This window comes from Tupaia chinensis, unplaced genomic scaffold (genome assembly GCF_000334495.1).
Source record: "Tupaia chinensis unplaced genomic scaffold, TupChi_1.0 Scaffold000238_1, whole genome shotgun sequence".
In the NCBI taxonomy this organism is placed as follows: Eukaryota; Metazoa; Chordata; class Mammalia; order Scandentia; family Tupaiidae; genus Tupaia; species Tupaia belangeri.
The window spans coordinates 3,282,193-3,293,899 of NW_006159716.1; the positions used below are offsets into that span (position 1 = coordinate 3,282,193).

Genomic DNA, 11,707 nt, shown 5'->3' on the forward strand with positions numbered 1-11,707 from the left:
GAGTCCCAGACCTGGTGGCTTACACTCATGCTGGGCATGTGTGCATGTGCCCAGGATCCTGAGAGGAGAATGGAGGAGAAGGGATTGCGGTGTGGCTATCCCCCCTGGGAAGTGATTTCTCGCTATCTGTCTCTCTGTCTTTCTGGCGAGTGCACACACCCTCTAGCAAAAACCTCTCTAAAAAAGAAAAAAAAAAAAGATGTACAATGATGAAATGCAAATTAAAAAAAAAAGAAAAAAAATAAAAACACCATTGCTCAGGCCTCATCCCTGGAAAGCCTAGTTGATTTAAATTTTTTTTTTCTTTTTAGGTTTTTGCCATAGGGCACATGTGCTCACCAGAGAAAGACAGAGAACGACAGTGAGAAGGAAAGTGAGAAATTACTGCTACCCCCCCAGGGGAAGGGTAAATGACTACACTGCAGTCCCTTCTCCTCCATTCTCCTCTCGGGATTATGGACACACATGCACACAAGCCTGGTGTGATTTTCAAGCTGCCAGGTCTGGGACTTGAACCATAGCCAACCATGTGAAAGTCCAGCACCTTAGCCACTTCACCACCTGTTGGCCTTGCCTGGTCAATATTTTTAATTATTAGTATTTTTTTTTTTCCGAGAGATTTTTCTATAGGGTGCATGTGCTCACTGGAAAGACAGAAACAGAAAGCAAGAACTCATCACCTGGGGGGAGGGAGGGTGGCTACACCGCAATTCCCCCTTCTCCATTCTCTTCTCAGGATTTTGAGCACACACGCCCGGCATGAGCTTTAAGTTCCTCGGTCCGGAACTTAAACCATGGTAAGCTATGGGAGTCCAGTGACGTGACCATTATACCATCTGCTGGTCCCCCCACCTCTGGGCAATATTTTAAAAAGCTCCCCCGTGATCCCACCATGCAGAAGGTGAGACCCTTAGTCTGGGCCTTCCAGCTGGCTGTGTTTAGGATTTGGGGAGGCAGCCCCAGGGCAGTCACTTCCTTTCACCATCAGGACTTCGAAATAAGAGAAAAAAACTAGGGAGGGAGGAGATAAAAATGAAAACACTACTGAGAAGGTTGACAAAGAGAGAGAGAGCTGGCTGAGAAGCTCCTCCCAAATTCACCTGTCAGCACCAAAGGCTTATATCTCTTTATTTTTAAACTTTTAAAAATTATAGTAGTGATTGACATAAAAATTGAAAGTGTAAGAGTATATGAAAACAGAAGATCCATAATCTCACTTTATCACATCAGCTCTAAGCAAGAATATATATTGGGTCATCAGAAAAGTCATGATGCATCTTTGCATTAAAAAACCAGAAAAAATAGGTCATGACTTTTCCGACCACCCAATATATTCTATAACAATGTGATACACAGATTAAAATATATAATACAAAGCCCTAGTGTGTAGAATTAGTACCCCTTTTTTACTTTATGGTTGTCTTGGTTTTATGTAACTTTTCAAAAAATATGTTGTTTTTAGGTCATTAAACATCTCAGTGCTAAACCTTTGAGCCAGGTTTGGGGGACGTGAGTGGAGTGAGGGTGGTGTGCCCACCCCTCTCATGATCATGGACGTGTGCTCACTCACGGCTGTGAGTTCCCACTGTGGCACTAGACATCATCCTCTCAAACACACCCGTCACATCACGCCCTCAAAGCTCCTAGCAGGGTATGACTATTTACATGTAAAATAAGTTCCACTCTCTCCTCTGAATTCTTAGAAAAAAAAAAAGGAGGAGCACCACGGGATGTGGGAGGGTGAGTGCCGTGGGAGAGCCCTAGCTCTACAGCCCTTCCTGCTGTAGCCTCCGTCTTCCGCCCAGCTGTCTTCCCTCCCCTCCCATGCCGTAGGGTCTCAGTCACTCTTGTTCCCTGTAGACTGAGGCTGGTGCATTGGACAAAGGCTGGCCCTCCACAGCTGGTAGGTGATGGCAGCAGTCATGGTAAGCCAGGCCAGGTAGGGGAGCAGGAGCAGGGCAGCCAGCTTGTTGATGGGGTGCCAGGTCAGCGCTGTGCTCACCACCAGTCCGTACAGCAGCAGCAGGTGCAGCAGGGCCTGGGCAGAAGAGCTGGAGGTCAGCCTGCTGCCCTAAGAACTGCCACGCCACCTTTCTGCAGCCCCCTGGCCTCATGAACCAAATGCCCCCTGAATGATCTGCAGCCTTGTCTGCTTCTGGGCCCAGTTGTTCACCTTCCCCTATTCTACTCCACCGAGCACCGTGTGCCTTACCAGGCCAGTGTTGTGGGCTACAAAAAACAGAATCAAGAAGGTCCAGCTGAGGACTAACTGTGCTGCATAGAGGCCGAGAGGCAGGGCCAGGGGCGGCCCAAAGCCCCCTCCCAGGTTCTTCCACACCAGGTAGGAGGCATATCTGTGGAGAGATGGTGGAAGAAACACTCAGTCGGAGGGTGCTCCACGGTAAACGAAGACAGCTCTCTGCAGGGAGTCTTGGTTACCAGGAGGGAACCCTCATGGCCTGAAATGTGGACAAGGGCATCCTTTGTGGGCCAGGTGCAGTTGGTGGGAGGAGTTGGAAGCAGTGAGGTGGGGAAAGCATGGGAAGACTTGGACAGGATGGAAGAAGAGGGCTGACTGGGATCCTTGGCAGGAATAGAAGACCTGCCATAAGCAACAAGATGGAGTGCCACCCATTGGAGGAGGCCAGTGGATGGCAGGAGCTCCGCCAGAGGGAACTTGTTCACCCCAGGGATGCCAGGATCGTCATGTGAAGGATGAGTGCTCACCCCATGACAGAGTAGATGACTGTCCATAGAAGCAATATGACTTTGTGGGGTGGGCACCAGGACAGCTTGTTCAGGTCCTCACACCAACCAGACAGCTGATTACCAGTGAAGAGCCAGACCAGGATGGGCCCCAGGTGGGGAAGGAGCAAAAAGATGACCCCTTGAGGCTGCATTCACCTTGAGGAGAGAAAATCTGGAGAGGCAGAGGACAGGTAGTGAGGACCTGTACCCTCTGGCCTTTTCCTTTGTCCACCTCCTGACCTGGTGCTGCTCCCTGGCTGGAGTCCCACGGAGAGGTCTGGCCATAGAGACCTGCTGCTCCTTGAGCCATCCCCAGCCCAGCCCCTTCGGCTCACCCCTTCGCTGGCTCCCACAGACTTACTGCTCCTCTCCACTTGTGTGGTCCTTGTCCTGTATGGGTACTGGAGCGAAGGACTTGCCTTCCTCTATCTGTACCTGACCCCTCCGATAGCAGCCAGTACTCAGCCAGGTACCTAGCAGGGCCTAGCTGAGGACAGTGTCTTACGGAAGCTGACAGTAACCCACTGAAGGACCCTGTTCTGAAGGCAGAAATCAAGAGTCTTTTCTAGTCACGCCTGGGCCAGGCTATCTCCAGGTTTATCTTGCTACACCAGACTGGCTCACTGGATGGGCCCACCCAGGCTGCTCCCAAGCCCCATTTTTTTTTTTTTCTTTTAAGGGAGAATTTTGCTATAGGGCATATGCGCTTGCCTGAGAGAGACAGAAAGCAAGAAATCACTTCCCAGGGGGCATAGCCCACTGCAATCCCTTCTCTTCCATTCTCCTTTCAGGATTATGACCATGCATGCGCATGTGCCCTGTGTGAGTTTTAAGCCACCCGATTCGGGACTTGAACCACAGTCAGCTATGTGGGAGTCCAGCGACATTACCATTATGCCATCTGCTGGTCCTCCCCAGGCCCAAATTCTAACTCAGTCCACTGACATTGTGAATTTCCTTTTCTGGAGCCTTAGCTCTCAGCTACTCCTGGAGCCCAAGGGAATGAGGTGTCCCCTAGATCTCTCCATTCCCAGAGGGACTGGCAAAAGCTAACTGCCTGGTCTTTGATTGCAAAAGCATCATGCTAATTTGCATGTTACTTTGCATGTCATTTGCATGTGGGGCAATATATATATAGACCCTACTCCAACCAAGGCCCCCACACAATATCATTCTCCTAGTTCACTTGTGGTATTTTAGCCTCTTCCCCATGCTTGATGGGACTTGAAGGGGAAAAAAAAATTCAGTGTTCTGGAGGGACTGCCTAACCCACCCTTTCCAGCCAGTGGTCAGGACAGCTGTCCTGGGGTTCCCGGGACAGGGCCTGCTCCTGTGCCTACCAGTGGAGTCTTCTGGTTTTCTGTGCCCCTCCCTAAGTGCTCACCTGCCACCTTCCTGTGTCTCCATCTCTGCCTTTTTTCTTCTTTTGTCTTAATCTCTTGCCAGAGTTTCCCTCCCGAGCCCTCCCCAACCCCATTCTCTTTTCTCTGGTTACCCACTGCTCCAAGAGCCTCCTCGTTCCCAGGCCTAGTACTCCCTTACCTTCGGCTGCACACCTCTCAGACTCGGTGCCCAAAGAGATGTGATGTGTGACGGGCCGAGGAGGGTGGGGGACGGGAAGAGGGTGGAGCGGGGCTCCCAGCTGGTCTGCCTTTCTCAGATGACAAGGGTTGGTGCCACAGGCCAGGGAGTCCAGGTTGCTGCCTTCATAACCCCCCAAAAGTTTATTTCAGCAGGGGTCCCCCTGGTTGACTAGAACCTTTTTTTTTGTTTTTTTTTTTAATTTTTTTTGGAGAGTTTTTTTTTTTTTATTATAGGGCGCATGCGCTTGCCAGAAGGACAGAGAGAGAGACAGAGAGACAGAAAGCAAGAAATCACCACCCCAGGGGGGATGGCCACGCCGCAATCCCTTCTCCTCCATTCTCCTCTTGGGATCTTGGCCACGCACGCACATGCACCCGGCGTGAGTTTCAGCCACCAGGTCCGGGACCCGAACCGTGGTCGACTACATGGGAGCCCAGCAACATAGCCATTATGTCAACTGCTGGTCCCGACTAGAACCATCTTGATGCCTGGCCTCTGGAGGGAACCTCTTGATGGGTGGTTGAGGGTGTGATACTGTGGAGAGTCAGGCTTCCTGTGATGGCTCAGCCCCAGGCTATAAACACTGTGGGTGCTGAGAGTCTCGGCATCCCATACACCAACTCTGTATGTTCACAGAGGTGCAGGGGCTCTCCACTTTCCCCAGAGCCTTCCTGTAACTAGGACTGTCCCTAGGTGAGGCAAGCGTGAGCTTTGGAAATGACTTCATGATCCATGATCTCAGCCCCTGGGTAGAAACTCCTCCTTGGCAGGACCCTTTCTGGCTTGGAATTCTAGCTTGCTACATCTTTCACAACTCCCGCAGGTCTTTAAGACTCTGAGAAGGCAGCCTCCTGTGTGACTCAGACATAACTTGGTGAAAACAGCCCTGCCTCATTCTCTAGCAAAGCTCTGAGCACCTGCCCTGCAGGCATGAAGTCCCCCTCCAGGTCAGCTGCTCTCCACCTGTTCCTTCACTGTCTCCTCACTTGGGGAACAGACTCCCCTGGGAGGTGTGTATCCCACTCTCTCACCTCTCCCCAGGGAAGGAGGCAGAGGGTAGGGGGTTGCAGTCAGCAACTAGAGCCTGGAGAATCATTAACTGAGGCAAAAGCAGAAGTTACTTATTTTCCAGGGAAGATGATAACTGGGGACTGGGGGTGTTCACCACTGTTCCACAACTGCAGGGGGCCAGCCCCTGGTGGTTTCACTCACCGTCTGGGACCCATTCTCTCTATATGTATTTGTGTGCATCAGTTCAATTCCTGTTAGCTCGGTAATGATAATGCTGTTATCTGCACTTCACAGGCTAGGGGACTGAGGCTCAGAGGGGTTAAATAACCTGCTACTACGAAGCCAACAGTAGTCGATTTGGATTGAGTGATGGCAGACTGGATCCAAAATGCAGCTCCTTCCCTCTCAGCTGGGCCACTCATTCCTTCAGCAGGTCTTTAGTGAACGTGGACTCTGAGTCAGGGTGTCCCAGGAGCTGAGGAGACAGCGGCAACAGGATGGAGAGGAGTCCCTCTCCACAGGGAGCTTTCATTTCTGAGATGCGTGGTGCCATCTCTCCTAGGTGAGGCAGGATGAACTCGGGTTGCCAAAGGTCCAACGTTCGATTCTCCTCCAAGGGGCAGTGTGCCTGCCGACTCTGATTATGGGGAGTGGAAAGAGCTAGGGAGCCGACGTGGGTACATTCAGTGTCACCTGCAGCCAGTGAGTTGCTGACCCTCTCGGCGTCCCCACTCTGTGCAGAAAGCAGATAGAACAGGAGACTGTCTAAGCTCCCTGCACGGGCTGCATTCCCATCACCTGGGAGCTTCTTAGGGTTGCAGAATCTCAGTCCATCCTCCCAGCCCCAGTCAGAAGCTGCATTTTAATAAGATTCCCCCTGCTGACTCCAGTGCCAGCTATAGTTTGGTTTAAGGTTTAAAGCTCTGTTTAAGGTTCCCTTCTCCCTCTTTTTATTATTATTATTTTATGTTTTCCTTGTTTTTTTTACATTCGATCACTGTATATCTTTACAACATTGAAAATGAGTTTTCCCAGCATGAACACACTGCATGTTAGTCCACGCAGAGAAATGACCATACACCTTGTCATCAACAATTTTTTATTTTTTGTCTGTTGAATGTTTTGCTTCCCCTCGCCCCTTGATTCTCTCTCCCTGCGCCCACTCCCTATTTCCTACCCTCTTCCCATACTATCTCTGGTATCCACAGCTGCTCTCCAAGCTTTTACTTTCTCTTACTTTCTGCCAGTTTAATAATAGCCTCCGGCTAAGGGACAGCCACTGGCCAGCAGAGGGCACTGTAGGGAGGCATTTCAAGGCGCAGCACCTACCTGCACGCAGGCTGGCTGGTTCCCTAGCTCCTCCCTTCCAGACCTAGACCTGCAGCTCACCCACTCCTGGGATCCTCAGTATTCCTTGCCCTGGCTGGACTTTGCCAACAGACAGAACTAGTCTCCCACCCCCGCCCCACACTCTTTAGGGTGGCTAGGGGGCAGGGCTCTGCCGGGAAGTGCCAGCCCACTGCTGCCCAGACTCCCCGCCCACCTCCACTTGTCTGCTGGCCTGGCTACTGTGACTCTCTGACCTCTCTGTTCCTCAGAGAAGGAGCTACTGTCCCTGGACAAGCCAGCAGCCTCTGAGACCTCCTGGACAGTAAGGTGAGCACCGCCCCGGGGGCAGCCAGAGGCATTGCCATGGGGTTACTTGGGGCTGAGGGAGGACCAGGCCAGCTCAGCCCAGCCTGCCAGGGAGTGGGGACTCCCTGCTGGAAGAGAAGAGCTTGGGGAAGGGCCACGCTGGCCGGTGGATATGAGGACCACAGGCACAGTTATGTCTGGCGGCCGTGTGTACTCTGCGACCAATGCTGGGTGAGACTGTGGCTCCACCTCCTCTGCCCAGGACTTTCTGTGTCCTCAGATGCCAGGGAGGCAGTTAGAGCCGGTGAGGTGGGGAAGGTGGAGACTGTTCTCTAAGGCTGTGAGCAGAACTCTGTAGCAGGCATCTTGATCTTTGTGCCTAGGGACAGGTGATGGTAGCATTTTTAAAAGGCCCTCTTTTTGGGGATGATCTGGAGTCTGGGACCAGACAAACTGGAGGAATGGGTCGTGAAGAGTCCAGGCACAGAGTTAGCAAGCTCCAAGCCACATCCGAATGGCTGCAGTGCTGTTGAGGCCACCCAAACTCGGGGCCCTTCTGTCTGCTGGGGCCAGGGAGGAGGATGGAGTAGGGCCAAGGGAGTTAGAACAGCACTCAGCATGGAGCTACAGCTGAGCTTGGGGACAGTTAACCTGCTCAGGCCAGGAGAATGATGAGAGGCCCAGCGGGCCTGGGGAGTGGTACAGGTGTCCCAGCTGGGAGGCTGGGCAAGGGGACGCTGCTGCACCACCCAGTGGGCTGGAAGGGATTTGGACTCTGGTCTTTGGAGGCCTTAGGAAGGTTGTAACTACAGAAGCGAAGCAGGTTCTCTTCTTCTCGTCACTTTAGCTGGCCCATCCCCTGCCATGGATGGCTGGGTGGAGAGGGGATGGAGTGTCACTTTGTGTGAAATGGAGGATGTGTTTTTAGTTCCTTCTACTTATTTTTACTTTGTTTATTCTCTTTCAACTTGGTTTTCTCTAGAGGAGGAAACCTGGGGAAAAAGGAGTGGGAGAGAAAGGGAGCATTTCTAGAAGTCGTCATCATCTCTCCTCCTCCTTCCTTTCTGCCTTCTATGGTGGCTTCATAATCCCCCACCCATCTTCTCTGTGGAGAGAAAACTCGGCTTCCTTATCTGTGAAATGGAGATAAAAATTACACCTAGCTTACAAGGCTGCTTGAGGAGCAAATGAGATAAGCCAGGGAAGAGCTTTAGCACGGTCGTGAGCTCTGTCAATGGAGCTATTATTTATTTTTTTAAAGAATTACTTTATTTGGGACCAGCAGTTAGCGTAATGGCTATGTCGCTGGATTCCCACATAGTTGACCGTGGTTCGTGTCCCGGACCCGGTGGCTTAAAACTGACGCCGGGCGTGTGTGCGTGCATGCCCAAGATCCCGAGAGGAGAATGGAGGAGAAGGGATTGCGGTGTGGCCATCCCCCCTGGGGGTGATTTCTTGCTTTCTGTCTCTCTGTCTCTCTCTGCCTGTCTGGCGAGCGCACGCGCCCTATGGCAAAAACCTATTCAAAAAAAAAAAAAAAGAATTAAAAAAAGAGTTAGATTATTTCACTTTATTTATTCACTTATTTAAACTTGACCAGAAATGGATAAAGAGGGGGGGGGGGGGGGGAGAGAGAGAGAGAAAGAGAGAGAGAGGGAAAGTGAGAAAGCAAGCTGCCTGGTCTGGGACTTGAACCATGGCCAGACATGTGGGAGTCCAGTGCTCTTAACCACTACATCACCTGCCAGCCCCAATGTAGCTATTATTATTCGACTAGTAATGTGGAAGAACCCAAAGTAATGGATGGGGCATAAGGGTTAGCTCGCCGCTTCATCCGCCTTCCCACCAGATTTGGGGCACTGCCAACTCCCCTGCTTCCCCCGTGTGCCCTGCCAGAGGCCTGGTTGAAGGAGGATGGTGTGCTCTCTGAAGGGCTGGATTTAAAGTCAAAGGAAACTGGAGAGAGGAGCCCTGCAGGGGAGACAGGTCCCGCCCAGCCTTTAATCCTGAGGCTACAGAAGAGCTAGGAAGAGGCCTTAGTTTTCCTGGGTTTTGAGGAAGGAAGGATGAAGGTGGGCCAAACCTTAGCTCCAGATGGCTGGTGTGAGTGGGGGTGTGGGAGCAATGGGTGCCAGACCCTTTGCCAGTGCAGACCCTAGCCGATCAGCCGAGGGGCCTCCCAGAGGACGTTGAAGGAGGGCATCATGCCTCCCAGAACCCAGCTACTGAACCTGTGAGTCCCATTCCCTCAGAAGGGCCCAACACTGAATACGGCATCGCCTTTGGCAGGACCTGGCACACAGTAGGTGCTCTGAAATGTTCATTCGAGTGGGAAAGCCACAGGTGACATAGTCAGAAGTTACGTGGTAGGGCAGGACCACAGCGGAGAGAGATCTCAGAGAGTGGGACAGTTCGGGGGCCGGTGTGCCAGGGGAGAGCGCGTGGCGGGAGAAATCAGAGAGCCCAAGAGCCAAAGCCAGAGGCGAGAGAACTCACTAGGCGAGCGGAGCCCAGTGTGGCCAGAGGGTAGGGGTGCTGGAAATGAAAGGGGCTGGAAGAGGGGCAGGAGGGCCCGGGGAAGGGCTGACATTTCTATAGGAGACAGCGAGAAAGCTCGCCCTCTGAGCCAACGGTCGGTTGGTGTATATTTTTGCCCTGCTTCATTCCAGCCTCACTGCCGGCCCCCACTCTGTTTTCTTTTCTTCTTTTTCTTTTCTTTTGTGTCCACTTTGCACTTTTGTTACTCTATTTTGCATAACTCTGTGAGCTACCTTCAGACTTTTCTGGCAGAAAGAGGGGCATAAATAAACACATTTAGACAGTGCTTTATCATCTACAAATGCTTTTAACATGGTCTCACACCATCCTCGCAATCACCCAAAAGGTATTCCCCACCACACTTTCAAACGCTTTTAAAAAGAACTACAAAGTTAATGCAAAATACATGCTTGGTGTGAAAAATTCAAAGAATACAGAAAAAAGGGTTTAAGACTATTTGAAGCCCTGGTTCACACCTTCCACCCTCTCAGTTTGGCTTATTTGTAGTTGTGACCAGTGGGTATAGTTAGGGGTGTATCCTTCCAGACCTGCATGAAGACAGGCATCACTCGGACATGTGGCTACCGAGGGCTGGACACAGCAGGTCCCAACTGAGATCTGCTCCATGTGTAAAGTACACAGGGATTTCAAAGACTTGGTAGAAAAAGGAATGGAAAATGTCTCATTAGTAATTTTATATTGGTGAATGCTTATTCTAGTTTTTTTTTTTTTCTTAATGATTAAAATTTGCTATAGGGTGCACATGCTCACTAGGGGAAGAGCAAGAGGGAAAGTAAGAAAGCATTCCCCGGGGGGATGGTCATGCCACAATCCCTTCTTTGGAATTTTGGGCACACACGCACACGTGCCCTGGTATGCTTTCCAAGCCACTAGATCTGGGACGCGAACTGTGTGGTTGACCACATGGGATCCAGCTGCCTTAACCACCACACCACCTGCTGGCCCGCACACTTATTCTCTTTTATGAAATGAAGTGTTGTTGACTGATTCTAGCATCACAAATAAAGCCAATTAAGATCTTTAACTACAAATAAAATTTATATTGATTACCCATTGAAATACCATTTTGAATATATTTGGTTAATGAAAACATTTTAATATTCTTAAAAAATCATTGATTTCTCCTGAATCTTTTTACCTTTCTTTTTTCTTTTTCTTTTCTTGCAATAGGACACATACACGTGCTGCAAAGAAACAGAGAGGGAGAGAAAAAATGGGAAACCGCCTGCAGTGTGGCTGGCCCTGTGGCAATTCCTTCCCCTCCATTCTCCTTTTGGGGTTTTGGGCACACGCTCATGCCGGGCATGGCCCTCAAGCCTCTAGATCCAGGACTTGAACCACATAGTCGGTCACATGGGCTCCAGCAGCCTCAACTACCATGCCACAGGCTGGCTCCTACCTTTAATGTTTTAGAGTTTATTCATTTTCTTTTTTTTTCTTTTTTCTTTTCTTTTTTTTCTTTTCTTTTCTTTTTTTTTTTTTTTTTTTCTATAGGGCACGTGCACTTTTTGCTATAGGGCACGTGCACTCGCCACGTGCCTGGTGTGAGTTTAAGCCACTGGATCCGGGACTCGAACCGCGGCTGACTACATGGGAGTCCAGCGACATAGTCATTATGCCAACTGCTGGTCCCAACACATGGCATGTTTTCAAGCGACCAGGTCCAGGACTCTAACTGTGTAGCTGGCCGTGTGGGATCCAGCACCTTAACCACACTGCCACCAACTGGCCCTCCTTTTTACTTCTTGATGTGGCCACTGGAAAAATTTAAACTGCACGTGTGGCTCGCGTTACATTTTTATTGTATACCACTGCACTGGACCTTTCTCTGTACATTTACACACACGCACACATGTGTGCACACACATGCACACATATGTATGTGTATGTATCTATACTCTATATGGTTTCATTTTTCACGTGAATGAGGTCAGAGACCGTCTCTCTCTCTGTGACCTGCTTTTTTCCACTTACAGATTTTTCTGTACTAGCACTTATAGATCAAGGTAGATACTTTGCTGGACGAGAAAACGGAGTTACATTGAGCAATATGACTTATCCAGTCACAGTGATTCAGTGACTTTTTTTTTTTTAAGAGGTTTTTACTACAGGGCGTGTGCGCTCACCAGACAGACAGAGAGAGACAGAGAGATAGAAAGTGAGAAATCAC

At 50.4% G+C, this 11,707-nt stretch overlaps 2 protein-coding genes across 2 annotated transcripts in view; one reads left to right on the forward strand and one right to left on the reverse strand.

The window, feature by feature from the left end:
• Window positions 1-1,220: 1,220 nt before the first annotated feature.
• On the reverse strand, window positions 1,221-4,340 carry TSPO2 (translocator protein 2). The gene is made up of 4 exons (XM_006148604.2): window positions 4,291-4,340; window positions 2,728-2,920; window positions 2,213-2,354; window positions 1,221-2,038 (listed from the first exon to the last, which is right to left on the reverse strand). Exons 2-4 carry the CDS (start codon window positions 2,898-2,900, stop codon window positions 1,838-1,840), a joined length of 516 nt encoding a protein of 171 aa, XP_006148666.1. The 5' UTR covers window positions 2,901-2,920; window positions 4,291-4,340; the 3' UTR covers window positions 1,221-1,837.
• A 1,575-nt stretch (window positions 4,341-5,915) lies between these two features.
• UNC5CL (unc-5 family C-terminal like) overlaps window positions 5,916-11,707 on the forward strand; it is a gene marked incomplete in the record, with an annotated part of 19,144 nt that continues 13,352 nt past the window's right edge. The window contains 2 exon segments of the mRNA XM_027771884.1: window positions 5,916-5,925; window positions 6,942-6,994. Of these exon segments, the coding sequence (XP_027627685.1) occupies window positions 5,916-5,925; window positions 6,942-6,994 (63 nt within the window).